Source organism: Herpailurus yagouaroundi, unplaced genomic scaffold (genome assembly GCF_014898765.1).
Source record: "Herpailurus yagouaroundi ecotype Mexico unplaced genomic scaffold, PumYag 185, whole genome shotgun sequence".
In the NCBI taxonomy this organism is placed as follows: domain Eukaryota; kingdom Metazoa; phylum Chordata; class Mammalia; order Carnivora; family Felidae; genus Herpailurus; species Herpailurus yagouaroundi.
Window position 1 is genome coordinate 17,410,127 of NW_024412416.1, and position 15,408 is coordinate 17,425,534.

Below are 15,408 nucleotides of genomic sequence, written 5' to 3' on the forward strand. Positions count from 1 at the left end.
CCCTTAGGTGTGGGTATGGTTGCCCAAAGATGTGGTAACTTCCCAACAGGAACAATAAAATACATACCCAGGACACACATCGTTTCATTAAGTTTAGACAAAACCAAATGCGTGATATTGGGCAAGTTATCTAATCTCTATGTCCCTCAGTTTCCTCCTTTATAAAATGGGTATATAACAACGAAACTGGCCCTTGCAGGGCTGTTATAAGGACTGGTCCACAAAAAGTGCTCAATAAACGTTAGCCGCTGTTGCTAATATTGTCACCATGCCGTGCCATCACCTGTCCCAAGTCTCTATTGAGTTTCTAACACCTAGAACAGCATCCGAATTCCTCACTGTGGCTCCACCGTCTGTGTGATCTGGCTATGCCCGCCCTCTGCCTTGCCCCACAACCTGTCTCTTCCCCCTTCCCGGCCATCCCAATCTGCCTCTGCCACTCCTGTTGGTGCTTCCACACTGACCATCTCTTGCCACTGCCCTGGTCTAAGATGCATCTTCTCTGCCGTGGACTGTGGCCACTGCCTCCTCCTACCGGTCTCTGTACTTCTGTCTGTGTCCCACCGTCTATTCTTAACTCAGTAGCTGGCATATCACGGCCCATGTCCCTTCTCTGCTCAGAACCCTGTCAGCTCCTGTCAGAGTCAAAGCCAAGGTCCTTACCATGGCTCCTTGCCCCAACTAACCTGCTGCAGCACCATGGCCCTCTGGCCTCCTTGCTTTCCTGTGCCCCTTCTTTTAGGTCTCTGACCATGTGCTATCCTACTAGAGACCTCTTCTGAGCACCCCATGCAAAAGAGCACTCTGGCCCCAGCACAGCCCAACCCCCGCCTGCCATCCCCACTTTCACAAAAGTTCCATGAAGGAGAGACCTTGTTTTGCCCACCACTCTATCCCACACCGGCATTTGGCCCAGGGCAGTTGCTCAGTAAGTACACTTGTAGAGTGAATAAATGTCCTTGATCTCAAACCCCAAGATCTTTCTCACCTGGGCACCCCTCCATCTCGTGCTCGTCTTCTACCCCTACCCATGTCTTCTCCTGGCTTTGGTCTCAGAGCAACTGTCCCCTTCTCAGAAATGCCTCCTCCAAGAGCCCGGCCCAAAGTCCCTGCTCCCCCCCGAGCGGCCCCCCCCCCCTCCGCCCCAACCAGTTCTTCCATTGCTATCTGATGCCGTTACTTGTTTGCTTGTTTACAGTCTGGTTCTGTCACTAGGATGCTTCTATCCAAGTAGGGATCTGGCTTTGTCCATCTCTGTGCCCCCAGTGGCTACCACAGTGTCAACGATGCACTTGACCCATCTTTCTGAATGGATGGTGGTATATATACTGACATTCATTAAAAACTAACAGCCACGGATCCAGGGGAGGGGTGGAGAGGGTTCTTTCTGTCCTGCCCCAGTGTTTCAGTGAAACACTCTGGGCACCTGGAAACACCCCACCTACTGATCAGCTCTCTGTGGTGGCCGGTGCAAGCACTCAGGCTCTGGAGATGGCTTGTGCACAGAGGAAAACAAATCTAAGTTACTAAATAACAGCCCAACATCTGTCACCACAGATGCGCAACTCTGCACAGCCAACGATCCCTGCGTGGTGCTACCTGTCCAAATACAGGGTGACAGGTTTCCCTTCTCCCTGAGCGGGCTTTAGAGCAGTCATCACAGCTGCCTGGGAGACGGCCGCTCAAAAACAGGCTATAACCACAGCCCGGGGGCCAGCGCCAAGTTCCCGAAGCCTCGGACGTGTTTCCTACCCAGCAAGGACATCAGGTGACTTCCCTGAAGAGGAAAAACTACCCTCAAGGCCACTGAGAAAGCAGGTGTGATGCTTAATGGTGCTGCTGTCGTGACTGTGGAGAAAGCCAGGAGCCACAGATCGTGACTGTGGGCACAGCGGCTCTGCCCCAGCACAGGGGAGGGGGCAGGGCTGTGAAGAATGCGGGGGACCATCTCAGTCACCCCAGAGAAAAAGTGGAAGCAAACTCACCCACCCAAGACACTCCAGGACTGTGGCTTTGAGAGACAGGTCCCCTCTCGGGACTCCAACAGGATTCGTAAGTGAGAGTGTTCAAACAAATCCAGTGTGAACACACATTCCGCAAACATTTACTGAAGCTTTGGTAACTGACGCTCTGTCTAGGTGCTTAGGAGACAATCATAAGGAAAACAAGAAAGATAAGATACCTGCCCTTGTTATGCTCGTCAGTGTGTGTGTGTATGTGTGTGTGTGTGTGTGTGTGTGTGTGTGTGTGTGGCCGGGGTTGGGGGTGGTAAGGGGAGACAGAGAGAGAAAATCTACAAAAGACCTAATTATTAAGTAAGTAAGATCATATGTTAGAACATAAGTGGGGAAATCCAGATTGAAATCACCAGTTACCAGTGATGAGATCCCAGCAGCTAAGACCACGGAAGTGAAGACACAGTAGAGAAGTTATACTATTTGATGGACAAAAGTGTGCACATTACAATGTAAATTGCAGGATCACGCTATCTGTGTCCCTTCTGTTCCCCCAAGGATTCTCAGCTGAAGAGGGGTGCCTGGCACAGGTCAGAAATTCAGCACGCTTTTACTGAAGAAGTGAAATGCTTGCCCAGCAAGGTCCTGCTTCCGCAATATCCCTGGCAGGTGACTCTCTGGATAGGACTGGAATTTTTCCAAAGGTGAGCAGCTGGGGCTTTTACATCAAATCCCAAGCAAAACCACCTCCCCCCCCCCCCATACACACATTCTCCTCCAGGCACCTTTACAGTACTCCTGACCCGCTGAGGGTCACAAAGGTCTACTCGAATCAGCCAGCACACTCGGTGATCCCGCCCTTGCGAGCACAGCACCTAACATGATGTCTGGTCACAGAGTTCACGTCTCCCGTGGGCCACTCTCCTTCGACAGAGACACCTCCCTCTGTGCTCGGCATGCTCATGGAGCAGGGCCGTGCTGAGCACTGATCCAGCTGCTGGGATACCCAATGGAGCACAGCCTGTCCACAGGGCAGCAAACTTGAGAGGTGCAGTATCTTCAGTATTTTAGATATTCCAGAAGTACCTTATAAACCTCAATGCCGAGCTGGTTATTTTATTTGCCAAAAGTAATTTAAGTAGGTGCTTCGTATTATTTAGGAAGAAAATGTGGACAATACAAAGAAAGGGGTTACCCCAAATATCTGGCATGTTCCATCTGGAAGAAACGGTTATAAGAAATAACATATGTAAAATGTGCTTCTTAAAGTTTCTTCATTAATTGAAGAAGCACATAATGCTAACATAATAATCTGTATATCATTAAATATTTAAGTTACTAATATATGTTCATATGTTTTTTAAGACGTAAAATACACGATTATTTAACCAAGCCTAGAGGACAAAGTAAAAATATGGCGGTACGTGAGTTAAAGGGAGTTTCAATGAGTCCTCCCCTTCCCACTGTCTTTCACCTGCTTTTCTAAACTTTGGTTAAATATAAACTTACCTTATAGCTATTCCCTAAATAATTTACAACTGCTATCATATTCAGTTTTTTTTCCCACTTACTTTATCTGTGGACTTGAGGGTTAAGTGTTATTACTTTTCACATAATTTAGTGCTTACCCGTCAGCAGATCCAGATTCTTCCTTAAGCTGACCCACAGTGAGGTTAAGGTCAAGGAAAGATTCATGACTTCTGGTCCAAACTGATAGCAACACGAACATATAAACAGTCAGGTCGTGGCTTGGAAGGGAAGGGAGAAGGTCAAAGATTACACAGTACGTCGTATACTGACGTCTATAAAACAAGGTTGAACACTCAGGGTTGACGTGGTGAGGGGTCAAGAGGAGGGGGGAGTCTTGCTTCAAAGACATACTAAAACCATCTCCTGATGAGAGTTTGTAGTCAATCAAGATCACTTGGTGTTTTTTTTTTTTTTAATTTTTTTTTCAACGTTTATTTATTTTTGGGACAGAGAGAGACAGAGCATGAACGGGGGAGGGGCAGAGAGAGAGGGAGACACAGAATCGGAAACAGGCTCCAGGCTCTGAGCCATCAGCCCAGAGCCTGACGCGGGGCTCGAACTCACGGACCGCGAGATCGTGACCTGGCTGAAGTCGGACGCTTAACCGACTGCGCCACCCAGGCGCCCCAAGATCACTTGGTGTTTTAAGGGTCTCCCAGACGACTGTAAATGAAGGGCTCTGAAATTATTCCATTGTGAAACCCATGACTGATTTTGTCACAAATGATAGCAAATATTAGTAGAGAAGTCTGTGGTCACTGTATGTGAAGGACAGGGTTTGTGTATGTGTGTTGGAGAACATTCCTTGGGAAACGGAACTTTTCAGAGACACATCAGAATGCCTCTAATGGAGCCGGTCTGTTTACTGATTGATTTCCAAGACCGTTTTGTAAATAAAAACAGTAACCGGCCCATCCTGGAGAACCATTAGGCTGTTAACAGAGCTGTGTGGGAGGTATGGCCTTTGCCCTCCTATCTCTGCTCTTTCCCTCCTCACACATAATCAATCTGAGCACCACCGCAGATAACATCTGCTCTCCGATACAGAATGTATCCTATATACCCATCCATTTTTAGGGAAAATCATCTCAGACAGCTGGCATGAAATCAATGTCCACCTGAAAAGTACCTCTGAGAGCCATCTAATAAAATCCAAAACTACGTCCATGAATCCAAAACTACAGAAGTCCAGGCTGGTTTCTCTAAATAAGCCAGAGAGAAATATTCGGTGTGTGACATTTCATAAACCCACAGCTGTTGAACGACGTCTTTCGGTTACAAAGCTGAACCCAGGGGAGACTGGCATTTTCACAAGAGCATTTTCCTTTCTGGACGGGAATGCATAGGATGCTTGTCATGGCCATTACCTAAGTACTGAGACTGGGTAATTAACTCACCATTGTGCACCTCGCTCAGTTCAGAAACCAAACTTTTACACCTGAAATCACCTTCCTTTCATGACCTTTCGCAGAAGTGAAGCTATTTAAAATCCTAGCGAAAAAATAAACATGCACGTTTTTCTGAACACTCCAGACTTATGGGTTCCAAAGATTTCAAGGGTGTTCCCTCATTAGGATAGAGTTACATCTTTGCTGAAATAAAAGTTCTTAATGTAGCCTTTTGTGGGGCACCTGGGTGGCTCAGTCGGTTAAGCGTCCGACTTTGGCTCAGGTCGTGATCTAACCGCTCATGAGTTGGAGCCCTGCGTCAGGCTATGTGCTGATGGCTCAGAGCCTGGAACCTGCTTCGGATTCTGTGTCCCCCTCCCTCTCTGCCCCTCCCCTGCTCATGCTCTGTCTCTCACTCTCTCTCTCAAAAATAAAGAAACATTAAAAAAATTTTTTTAAATATAGCCTTTGCCTACAGATCTCTGGATGTAAATTGTAGACTGATGTTAATGCAGTGGAAGAGTTTCGAGGCAGGGATATTTCCTTCATAAAATATTATGCATCAGAAGATGCATTCGAAGCTCTAAATATTTAGCGACGGATAATCTGACATATTTACTAATATTTCCATCAAAAACAACAACATCTAAACTGTCATTTCAACAGTCTAGCTTCTTATGTTTTAGCATAGAGGAGTACTGGTTTACAGTCTCTTTTCTTTTTTAAAAAGAACCGTGTAGTGACGGCCGCCGAAATCGGGAGTAACTTGAGCCTGTGACTTGAAAATCACAACTCAGCCCTATTCCTATAGTGGTAAGAGTAACAGAAGCTTGTGATTCCTATAAGCTGGCTTCCCATAAGCCCTGAAACATTATAAGGCTTCCATTTTCATGACAAACGTTTGAAAATGCTGTTAAAATGGGATTCGTTTATTGACAACACAGGATTTTTTAAAGTACTCGTCTTCCTCTCCTAAAAGGAAGACGTTTTTGCTGTGTTAATGTTCACATCTGTCAGTGACTGACAACTGGATCTGTTGAGTAAACATTTATTCTTTTTGACAAAGAAACTTCACGTAACGTTAAACTCTTAATGGAATTTTAGGATGGAGTGCAAGGGAGTTTGGAGTGACTTCACAAACAATAATATCTAATAGCACACACACACCCTGAAGGTTCTCTTCCAGTGGCCCTGGGGAACAGGCCAGCCTTTGTATCAGCATGGAACAGACAGGCTAGAGCTTTTCAGGAAGAAAAAAAAATCAATACAGCGATATACAATGGTAGACAAAGCTACACGTGTTTACAGAGTTTTAGCACATAGAAACATCCGGTTCAAAAGCCTGTTGAACTTGGATCGGTGTTGGGACTCTCACAGGAAGCAACCCCCGACAAAATATCAACTCTTATGGAACAAGAAAAAAATTCTTTTGTTTAGACACAGACTATCAGTACAAAATACTCAGAACCTTTCTTGAAAGAAAAAGTAAATTCAAGGAAATATCTAATCACTAAGAGGAATAATGACTGTTTAAAACTTGGGCCTTGGGAGTTTGGCCTTGCACCTGTCTCCACCAAAGGAGATTAAAAAAAAAAAGACTGAGTTATAGTGTAAAATACACACACACACACACACACACACACACACACACACACACACACACACACACATATGAAAGAGCCCATAATCTGCACCAGCCATAATGATCTTGGTACGGTAACCTGGGTAATATCTACCCACCAGAATTTAGCCTTTGATGAAAATGGTCACACATTGATAGCTTTTGCTTTAAAAGCCTCTTTCCAAACAAACAGACATCAAATTAAAATGCACATTTTAAAATTAGAAAGGTTTTGCCAACTTGTCTTCCATATTTCCAAAGACTGAATCTCACTCAGAAATCTCACTTGTGGATGCTCCTGTCTCTAAGATATGTGACAAGATCTCATAAATGCTCAGTTCATATAATGATGGGTTATTTGTGTGGGTACCAGGCACCTTCTCTTCTCCCTGACACTAAGCCGCTACCATGTGAAGGCTTAGATTTTTACCTTCAATACATTTATACTCATTTGGAGTCTGCCAATTAAACACTCTTTCGAATCAGTAAATAAATGCGGGAGGCCGATGCTGACAGAAGAGAGCCATCCGCCATTCGCACCTTAAACCTAAATGTTAGGAAGGCAATCTGATTCAAGTGTTCTACAGAAAGGGAATGGGGGGGGGGGGGCGAAGTAACCTTAAACCCCGAGCCACTCTACCAACCCTTATTACTTCACTCCCTGCTAGATGAGGATCTAAGTCTAGATTAGGTACTGGGAGTATTAGAGCAGATTTTCTACTCTGCCAACGTCCCTCTTTTCCTTCTTCTGCTTCTCCCCCTCCAAACTATCCCACTGAAACTTTCTATTTGTGTTTGTGTAAAATAGCAGGAACCTGCAATGTGCTATGCTACCTTCTCTTTGTGCACCATTTCCATGCAACACAATAAATTACTGTGCATTAGCATTAACCGTATCGCATGTGCCTGTGAATTTTAACTCATTCTAGCACTATAATTCTGTTTATTAAGATACACCCAGCCTTTCCCCGTCACACGGCATTTTCTTCAACTTACAAACTAAAATGGAATCAGATATAATATGTGGTCTTCTGTGACTTGGCTTCTTTCACTTGGCATATTGTTTCCAAGATTCACCCATACGTTTTACTTTTCATCAGATGGCAAAAGGATCTTGTCCATCTGTGATACTAGGACTTTGGGTTGGAAAACTGTCCTGTTTCAGACCACAAGTGGTCACACGGTAGGTGGTCACAGACAGGGATGTTAATCTGTTTGAATAGTTCACTAATCTTCTTGGCTTCGTGCTTTTACGAGTAAAATTTAACACTAAAAAAAAGTAAACCTCCTAGCAAGTTTAATAGTCAGTAATAATGAATTAAAATACATTGTTAGAGGAAAAGACACAAAACAAGTTAGTTGTTGCTTCTTTAAGTCTTTTGAGATACCAGAGTAACATTTGTTGCATTTGATAAACAACATAACAGCTTATAACAAAAGCAACCACACCCAGAAGGCCTTCCTGGCACCATAAGAATATGATTTAAGGGCTAAAAGAATGTGTTGTAACGTTATTAGTCAACAGTTCATTAGGCATTAAGTAATTTCTAATCAAGAACCCATCATCATTGAACCATCTGAATGTGAACTTGCTGCTACAAACTTTCACAAAAGTTCTGGAAAAAGCTTCAGTCTAATGAAGGCTGAGGAATGGTTTTACTTTGCCTGCAGAGTTATCTGACTAGGGGACATCAAAAAATATAAAAAAGAAGGGGCGCCTGGGTGGCTCAGTTGGTTAAGCATCCGACTTCAGCTGAAGTCATGATCTCACGGTTCTTGAGTTCCAGCCCCACGTCAGGCTCTGTGTTGACAGCTCAGAGCCTGGAGCCTGCTTCCGATTCTGTGTCTCCCTCTCTCTCTGCCCCTCCCCTGTTCACGCGCTCTCTCTCTCTCAAAAATAAATAAGCATTAAAAATATATAAAAAAAGAAAATAAGGGGTGTCTGACTGGCTCAGTCAGTAGAGCACATGACTCTTAATCTCATGGTCATGAATTCAAGCCCCACCTGGGCGTGGAGACTACTTTAAAAAAAGGCAGGGGGGTGCTGTAAAAAAAAAAAAAAAAAAAAAAGAAAATGATTCTTTTTCTTCATGTTTACCAATATCCTTTTCTGCTTTTAAGCGTTACAAAGTAAGTGAGTTGAATACACATACTTAGGGAAGTAAGTGAAAACTCCATCATTTGATTAGCCTGACTACATAATTCAACAAGGAATGAAAAAAAAATAGGTTTTATATGATGGTAGGAGTTTTTACATTTGGGTTTAATGCTGCTAAATAGTTTTTTCTCCTTACCTCTGCAAGGGGAAGAAGTTAACGCTTCTCCGCTTTTATATACGCCCTCATGGTCCAAGACAGAAAGGTCACAGGGGGAAGAGACCAGGGAGACTAGAGGCTTTGCTGGGCCGATGAAAAGAGCAAGGCCCAGAGGCTCTAGACTCCAGGACCAGCCTTCTTCCCAGGTCTCTGGACTCTGCCACACTGTTCCACCCCCTGCACCACGGCCCCTTTGCAAGGTGCAAAATGGATTTGAGACAAGCTTCCTCAGATATGCTTCCCGTGTCAGGATGCCTTCTGTGCAGGTCTGTCAAGGCCCTATGGAGAGGTGTCACCTTGAAGGACAGAGGGAGAAATGATCCTTGAGGCTCCTTCTCATGCTTCTTTTAAACAAAAGGACTGATGACCTTTCTAGGCAAGGACACAGCTCACCCACGTGCCCCCTTCACTTTATATTTTTCACCCCCTGGTACTCAGGCCCACAGCACTGCACCACACATGATGCTCCAAGATGCCAGATCTGCTGGGCCACCTGGAACCCCAACCAGGCACGATGCCCCCTGCACTGCCGAAGCTTTCTGCTTCTGTCACCTGTCCCAGCGCCTGCCCCAACCCAGGTGGAACACAGCCACCTGTTCTGTCACAGAGCCTCCTCAGGGGGCAAAGTCTCAGAACGCAAGCCACAGAAACTCAACAGTTAATACGCATTCCCTCTGGCTAAGTCACAGATATTAAATGTTGGCAGATGGAGTATACCCAAAGCAAATCGGGGCTATTTTCAGTGTCTGAACTTTCTTTTTCCTCTGGGCCCCAGGAGCCCCTACTCTGACCATCTCCCTCCAGAACCACCTCCCCCCCCCCCCCCCCAACAAAGCAGACAACACTCCTAGGGCATGAAAGAGCCCGGGGGTTACCCACCCTGGTCACAGGATTTAAGAACACATGCCCTGTAGAGCCTGGTTTATTTGTTCTTTATTAAACTGTAAGATCACCATCCAATTTGTAAAGCCCCTCCTCCACAGAAAAGGTTCAATGGCATCATTTTAGAGGCCCACTTCAAAAGTCACAGTTGCATGTAAATTACATTTGAGAAACATGTCACCTTCTTTGTAAGGCATGGAATTGTTAATATTCAAATGGGAGAACAAGGCCTCCTCCAAGGAGAGGACTAGAAGTCAGGAGCAGGGAGGTGGTGGGCAGAGGAAGGGGGGAAGAGATGTCAATCACAGAATCTGGAATTGTGACATCTGGTTTCCTGAGAAATACACTATATATACATAATGAAAATGATCATGGTATAAATTAAGATTATGGTTTTCTGCCTTAAAAAAAAAAAAAAAAAAAAAGGCTGGCCAGCCCGACATCGACCTTATCACCCCCATGGTTCCAAGTGGAAAAAAGCGTCACAGACGCAATTGTACAGCTTAGAACAATGCGTTCTTGTAAACAGCGCGAGGGTTTTTTTTTCTCTCAAAGATAAATAAAGAAGGCATAACCTAGAAATAATATAACTACTTACGCACAACGAAAAAAGTTGGCAGTCGTGATCGGAGGTAGCCTTAAGGGTTTGCTTGTTTGTCTTTCCATTGTACAGAAAGGTAAATGACTAGGAAAGTGACCTGGAAAAAGTAAGCTAGGAGCTCACGTGTTCACCTTGATCGCCGCCACGGTCTTCCTTCCGAAATGTAGAAGGCAAAAAGCAAGCAAGCAAGCAAGGAGCCACTGTAAGACTAATTTCTAAGTTAAGAGCTAGAAAAAAATAATATTTAACTGATTACTGAGCACAAAAATTCTTTAATTGCTTTAATCAACTCAACTGCTAGTGGTAACTGCTAAGAAACCACAGACCGTAAACACGAAGCCTACTGCCTTGCCCTGAACCTTGGAGATATCAAGCCAGGAAAGGGGAAAGGGGGAGAGAGAAAATGAGTCTTCTGCAAAGATTCCTGGGGCTGCTTCCGTCCAGCCCCCACCCAGAGCTGGATGGCCTACCTACCGGAGTGCAGGGAAGCGGACAGTCCCTCCCCACCCTCCCCAAGCTGTCAGGGCTCCCTGCCACGGGAGCATCCTCAGGGAGCCCCGGGTGAGGCCGCGCGGTAAACAAACGGTTTGCAGAGTTACACAAACTGCAAAGCCGACATCATTAGGTACATGCAACCAGGGAGAAGATGTCTCTGCAGAGGGAGACCTGCGTTAGATAAATACCTGAGAAACCCTTTAATGGAAAGGACGTACATTACGTGTAAGCAGACACTAGCACCTCCGAGGAAAAGCACGTAGAGTGTGACAGGGCCCAGAGAACAGGAAGAGAGACCATGATGTGGAAGACAATGGAACTTCCCTCTGACCTTTCACTGGCCCCAGCTCCTGACTCAGGGACTGTCCCTCCAGGAAAAATGCCTGTGCCTCCGCATCTAACATCTTCCAGGTCCTCAACATTCCTCTGAACCCTGGGAGGAGAGCAGCCACGGAATCCACGCCGGTGGGCACGTTCCTTTCTGATTTTGGAAGTGGCATACAATCTGATGCTTTCAGATTAAGATGTGTCCATTCGGAGGGGGAATCAAACATTTGTTCCGCACAAAGCCCCTTGATGTAGCAAGGGTGTGGGCAGGCCACCCCAGCATTCTTCACTAATGTATAGCCATCACCAATCCCATTACCAAAAAGGAAACACCTCGGAAGGAAAAAAAATACCCTAGCCATCAGCGGACTGTGACCTGAGGATACAGAGGCTAATCTGTCATGAAGCCCAGTGTGCAAACTGAGAACCCCACTGTCCCTCACAAAGATGCAGCCCTGAGAATCATTCCTGTTTTTCTTTGGCCTCCTTCTGGCCTCATCAAATTACATGTTCTCGCACCACAAATGGCCTCCAGGCACATGTACAAAAAAGTACATGGAGCCTATTCAAAAAGCAGAGATATGCCCTTACCAGAGAGTACTAGCTGAGTATTCTAATTCTTTCCTCCTGAGCTGAGCATACCAGATGTACCTGGGGTAAAGGTGAGTGGTCATCTTTTTCAGGATCAACAGATAGAGTGTATTTGATATCTACCCTCTAAGGGTTCAAGGGTTCCACTAAAGGTGTGTGTGGGCGGTGGGGAGGGGGGGACTACTTAACTATATAAGCTTTGAATTTGGATTGTGAAAGGCAAACCTTTCTAGCCATTTTGCATTTGCTCATACTCCTTCACCTTCTCTTGGATTTAGTCAACCTGAAAATTTCACAATTTTGAGGTGGGTGGTTTTGGGAGCAATAGTATTTGCATTTGTTTGAGGGTGTTTTATTTGGGAGCACCAAGGGGGCACTTTCTACCCAAGCCATGTCAGGTCAGCAAGGAGTGGTGAGGACAGTGACTTAATTCTGCTCCGCAAGCCAGACAGATGAAGGAAAGGACAGAAAATGGGAGACAGACCTGTGTATCCACATCAAGCTGGAGTCCCCTTGCCGAGGAGCTGGGACAAGGAAACCCTACGCAGGTCCCTCCACCCCCAGGTCTCATGACCACGTACTAACGGGTGCTGACGGATCCCGGGCACTCTTGTGGATATTTAAACCACACTGCAGGCTTAGGGAATGTCATCAACAACCAGAAATAGTGCCATTTCAATCCAGAACCCAGGCTCTGAGCAACCCTCAAGTGGGTGAGAAAGGTAAGGAATGCTCCAGGCAGGATCAGTTCTCCATGACTTAGGAAAAGATTAGGAGGGCAACAAAAGCAGGGAGAGGGGTCACATTTCAGAAGTGACTCTCACGGCCCATCTCTCAGACCTTCGATGGTGCAGGCACTTGCTTGATCATCTGGTGACCGGGGAAATGGCCTGGTTCCTGGCCGGAGAACAACGTCCTTCCCCAAACCATTCTAAACTGGCCCTAGGAGTGGATATATACACACAAATCTGGATTATTTTTCCCCAACACCAATAAGAGAGAGGGTGTTTTTTTGTTTGTTTGTTTGTTTTTACCATATTAAAAAGGGGCACCTGGGTGGCTCAGTCAGTTAAGCATCCAACTTTGGCTCAGGTTATAATCTCAGGGTCCGTGAGTTCGAGCTCTGTGTCGGGCTCTCTGCTGACAGCTCAGACCCTGGAGACTACTTCAGATTCTGTGTCTCCCTCTCTCTCTGACCCTCCCCTACTCATGTTCTGTCTCTCTCCGTCTCTCAGAAATGAATAAACATTAAAAAAATTTTAAAAAAAATAGTCGCCATGGAGATCACCCATGTTCTCAGGTCCCACACACTAAGACCAAGGTGCTTCCCTTCAGTGAGCACCTTTCTTTCAAGATCTGTTCAGAAAGGTTGAGAGGTATAAAAAAGATGTTTAACTCTATGGCTAACAAACCACAGAGTAAGAACTATTTGCAACAATGATAATTATTCTCAGTCTTGTCAGATGAGCCAAGGAAACCATGTTGCACCTTCAAGATGCCCTCACCTGGCTCTGTTCTCCTTGCCTTAAACTGGTGTTACCTGGACAGGGCTGCAATGAACAAGACCTCGAGTTAGGTCACGTGCTAAAAAATCTAACACTCATCCATACACCTCAGCAATATGCTTCGGATGCCTGCTTAAGGAGGCTGTACTTGCCGAGGCCTACAAGTGCTTGGGATTTCTGGGGCAACCCTGGACCATGCACAGTGACCGAAGAGTAAGAGAACTAGGGTAAATTGAAAAACCAGCCATGATTAGATTAGGCAGCCAACCCACACGTCAGTACACCCAGCCCAGCGACTGGTCACACAGGTGCACTTTATTTCAAGGAAACCCAATGCCCAGATTCCAGATTTACCATAAAGATCCATTACTGGCCGTCTCATATGGTCAGATCTCCTGCCTCTTTCCCTTCCGGCCTGGGGCACAGATCATGCCAGCAGAAGGGAGATCAACACAGGCTGCTGAACATTAACGTTAATAGTATAACGTAGCAGGCTAGACTGCTTTACTCACATCATCTAATTCAATCCTCAAAATACCTCGAAAGGCATTTATTTATTCCCGTAGTACTGACGAGGACTCCAGTCAAGCTCTGTAAAAGCCCTTGGAGCTACAAAGTCTGTTGGATCCCAAACCCCTATAGGACTGATTAACACCATCTCCTATAATTAGTATCCAAATGCACAATTTGCCACCCTTTCCCTGTAAGGACATTATTTTGAACTCTGGATTACCTAGCACTGAAATCTGTGACTATATTCTAGTTGTGCTATTACCTGATGTTCCCAAATTCAGGGCACACACACAACTTTCATGTGCTGCCGTGGAATAGGAAACTGTAACATCTGACAGAAAGAAGGATGAAGAAACTCACAGTTCAAAAAGAATCTGCAAGTACCTGCCTGGGTACATTCAATTCTTGCTACAAAGTAGATATACAGTGTACTGTTTCCAAAAACAGCCTTTACATAAGAAAATTAGATTCAGTTCCTTGTAACAAGATGTCATGCTGATGAGTTGGAGGTTAATTACCAGAAGACAGTAACCAATCAAGGCAAATTTCAGTTGTAAAACTGGGTTTTAAGATTGTAATCATAAAATTACAAGCTACCAGGAACTAGGAACTACTTACCCTGTTTAACTGCTTGCCCCTTTCCAAACACACACACACACACACACACACGCACACACACACACACACGTGTGTGTGCGTGCGCGTGTATTCTTTTCAGTTTAATCCAAGTCATCAAAAAACTAGACACATTATAAACTTTCAGTTTCAAATGGTAAATGTTTAGAATTATAAAAACTCAGGTAAGGATGTCTATACATTAGACCCCGAACTACAGCAGGGGATTAAGTATGAGTGAAACTAGTGTAAAAAGCTCAACAACATCATTAGTATTTTGGCCAATTCTGATCACCTAGGTTGGTACCTCATCCTGACACTGTTCTTTCTAGAAGTAAAAGGAAAAAAAAAAAAAAAAAAAGATTGTCACATATTCTATTCTCCCAAATGGGGCAGGATTCCCCTAGGTCTCTTCTGTTTACTGCAATGAGAAGAATGCCAGATCTCTGCACCATGTATAAACTAGTCCCCAAGGTGGAGAAAAACTTCTTATACCTAAAAACTGAATTTAAATGCCATACTGTTTGTGACAGACCAATCATAAAGTGTATGTGCACACAGTATGTAAATAACTTCTATCTTAGGAGGAAGGCAGGAGTTTGAGAGAGAGAGAGGTTTAAATATATATAAGCTGACTTTGTTTTTAATGTTTTTATTTATTTCTGAGGCAGAGAAAGACAGAGCATGAGCAGGGGAGGGGCAGAGAGAGAGGGAGACACAGAATCTGAAGCAGGCTCCAGGCTCTGAGCTGTCAGCACAGAGCCCGACGCGGGACTTGAACTCACAGACCACGAGATCATGACCTGAGCTGAAGTCGGACGCTTAACTGACTGAGCCACCCAGGTGCCCCTATATAAGCTGACTTTGTGACAAAAGCACTTTCGGGGAAATAGCAACAGTATGCTCCACAAAATTCACCAAGTGGTTCCTCATAAAAACAACAGGAGTTTACATCACCTGAACATACAGGAACTTCTTTAGACTAGATTAAAATTAAATGCCATCACAGGGTAGTAAGGCAGTTGTTGGTACTATCCAGTACAGGAAAAAGTTTTGAAACAGAACTACAC

At 45.0% G+C, this 15,408-nt stretch overlaps 1 protein-coding gene across 2 annotated transcripts in view; it reads right to left on the bottom strand.

Annotated features, from left to right (window-relative positions):
• IGF1R (insulin like growth factor 1 receptor) overlaps positions 1-15,408 on the bottom strand; it is a 309,794-nt gene that overhangs the window by 162,354 nt on the left and 132,032 nt on the right. Inside the window, exon 1 of one of the 2 annotated variants that reach the window (XM_040493772.1) lies at positions 3,584-3,703. The exons of the other annotated variant lie outside the window; for it this stretch is intronic. Coding sequence (XP_040349706.1) covers positions 3,584-3,650 — 67 coding nt within the window. The 5' untranslated portion in view covers positions 3,651-3,703. Of the gene's footprint in view, positions 1-3,583; positions 3,704-15,408 lie in introns of those variants that run through there. 2 annotated transcript variants of the gene reach the window in all.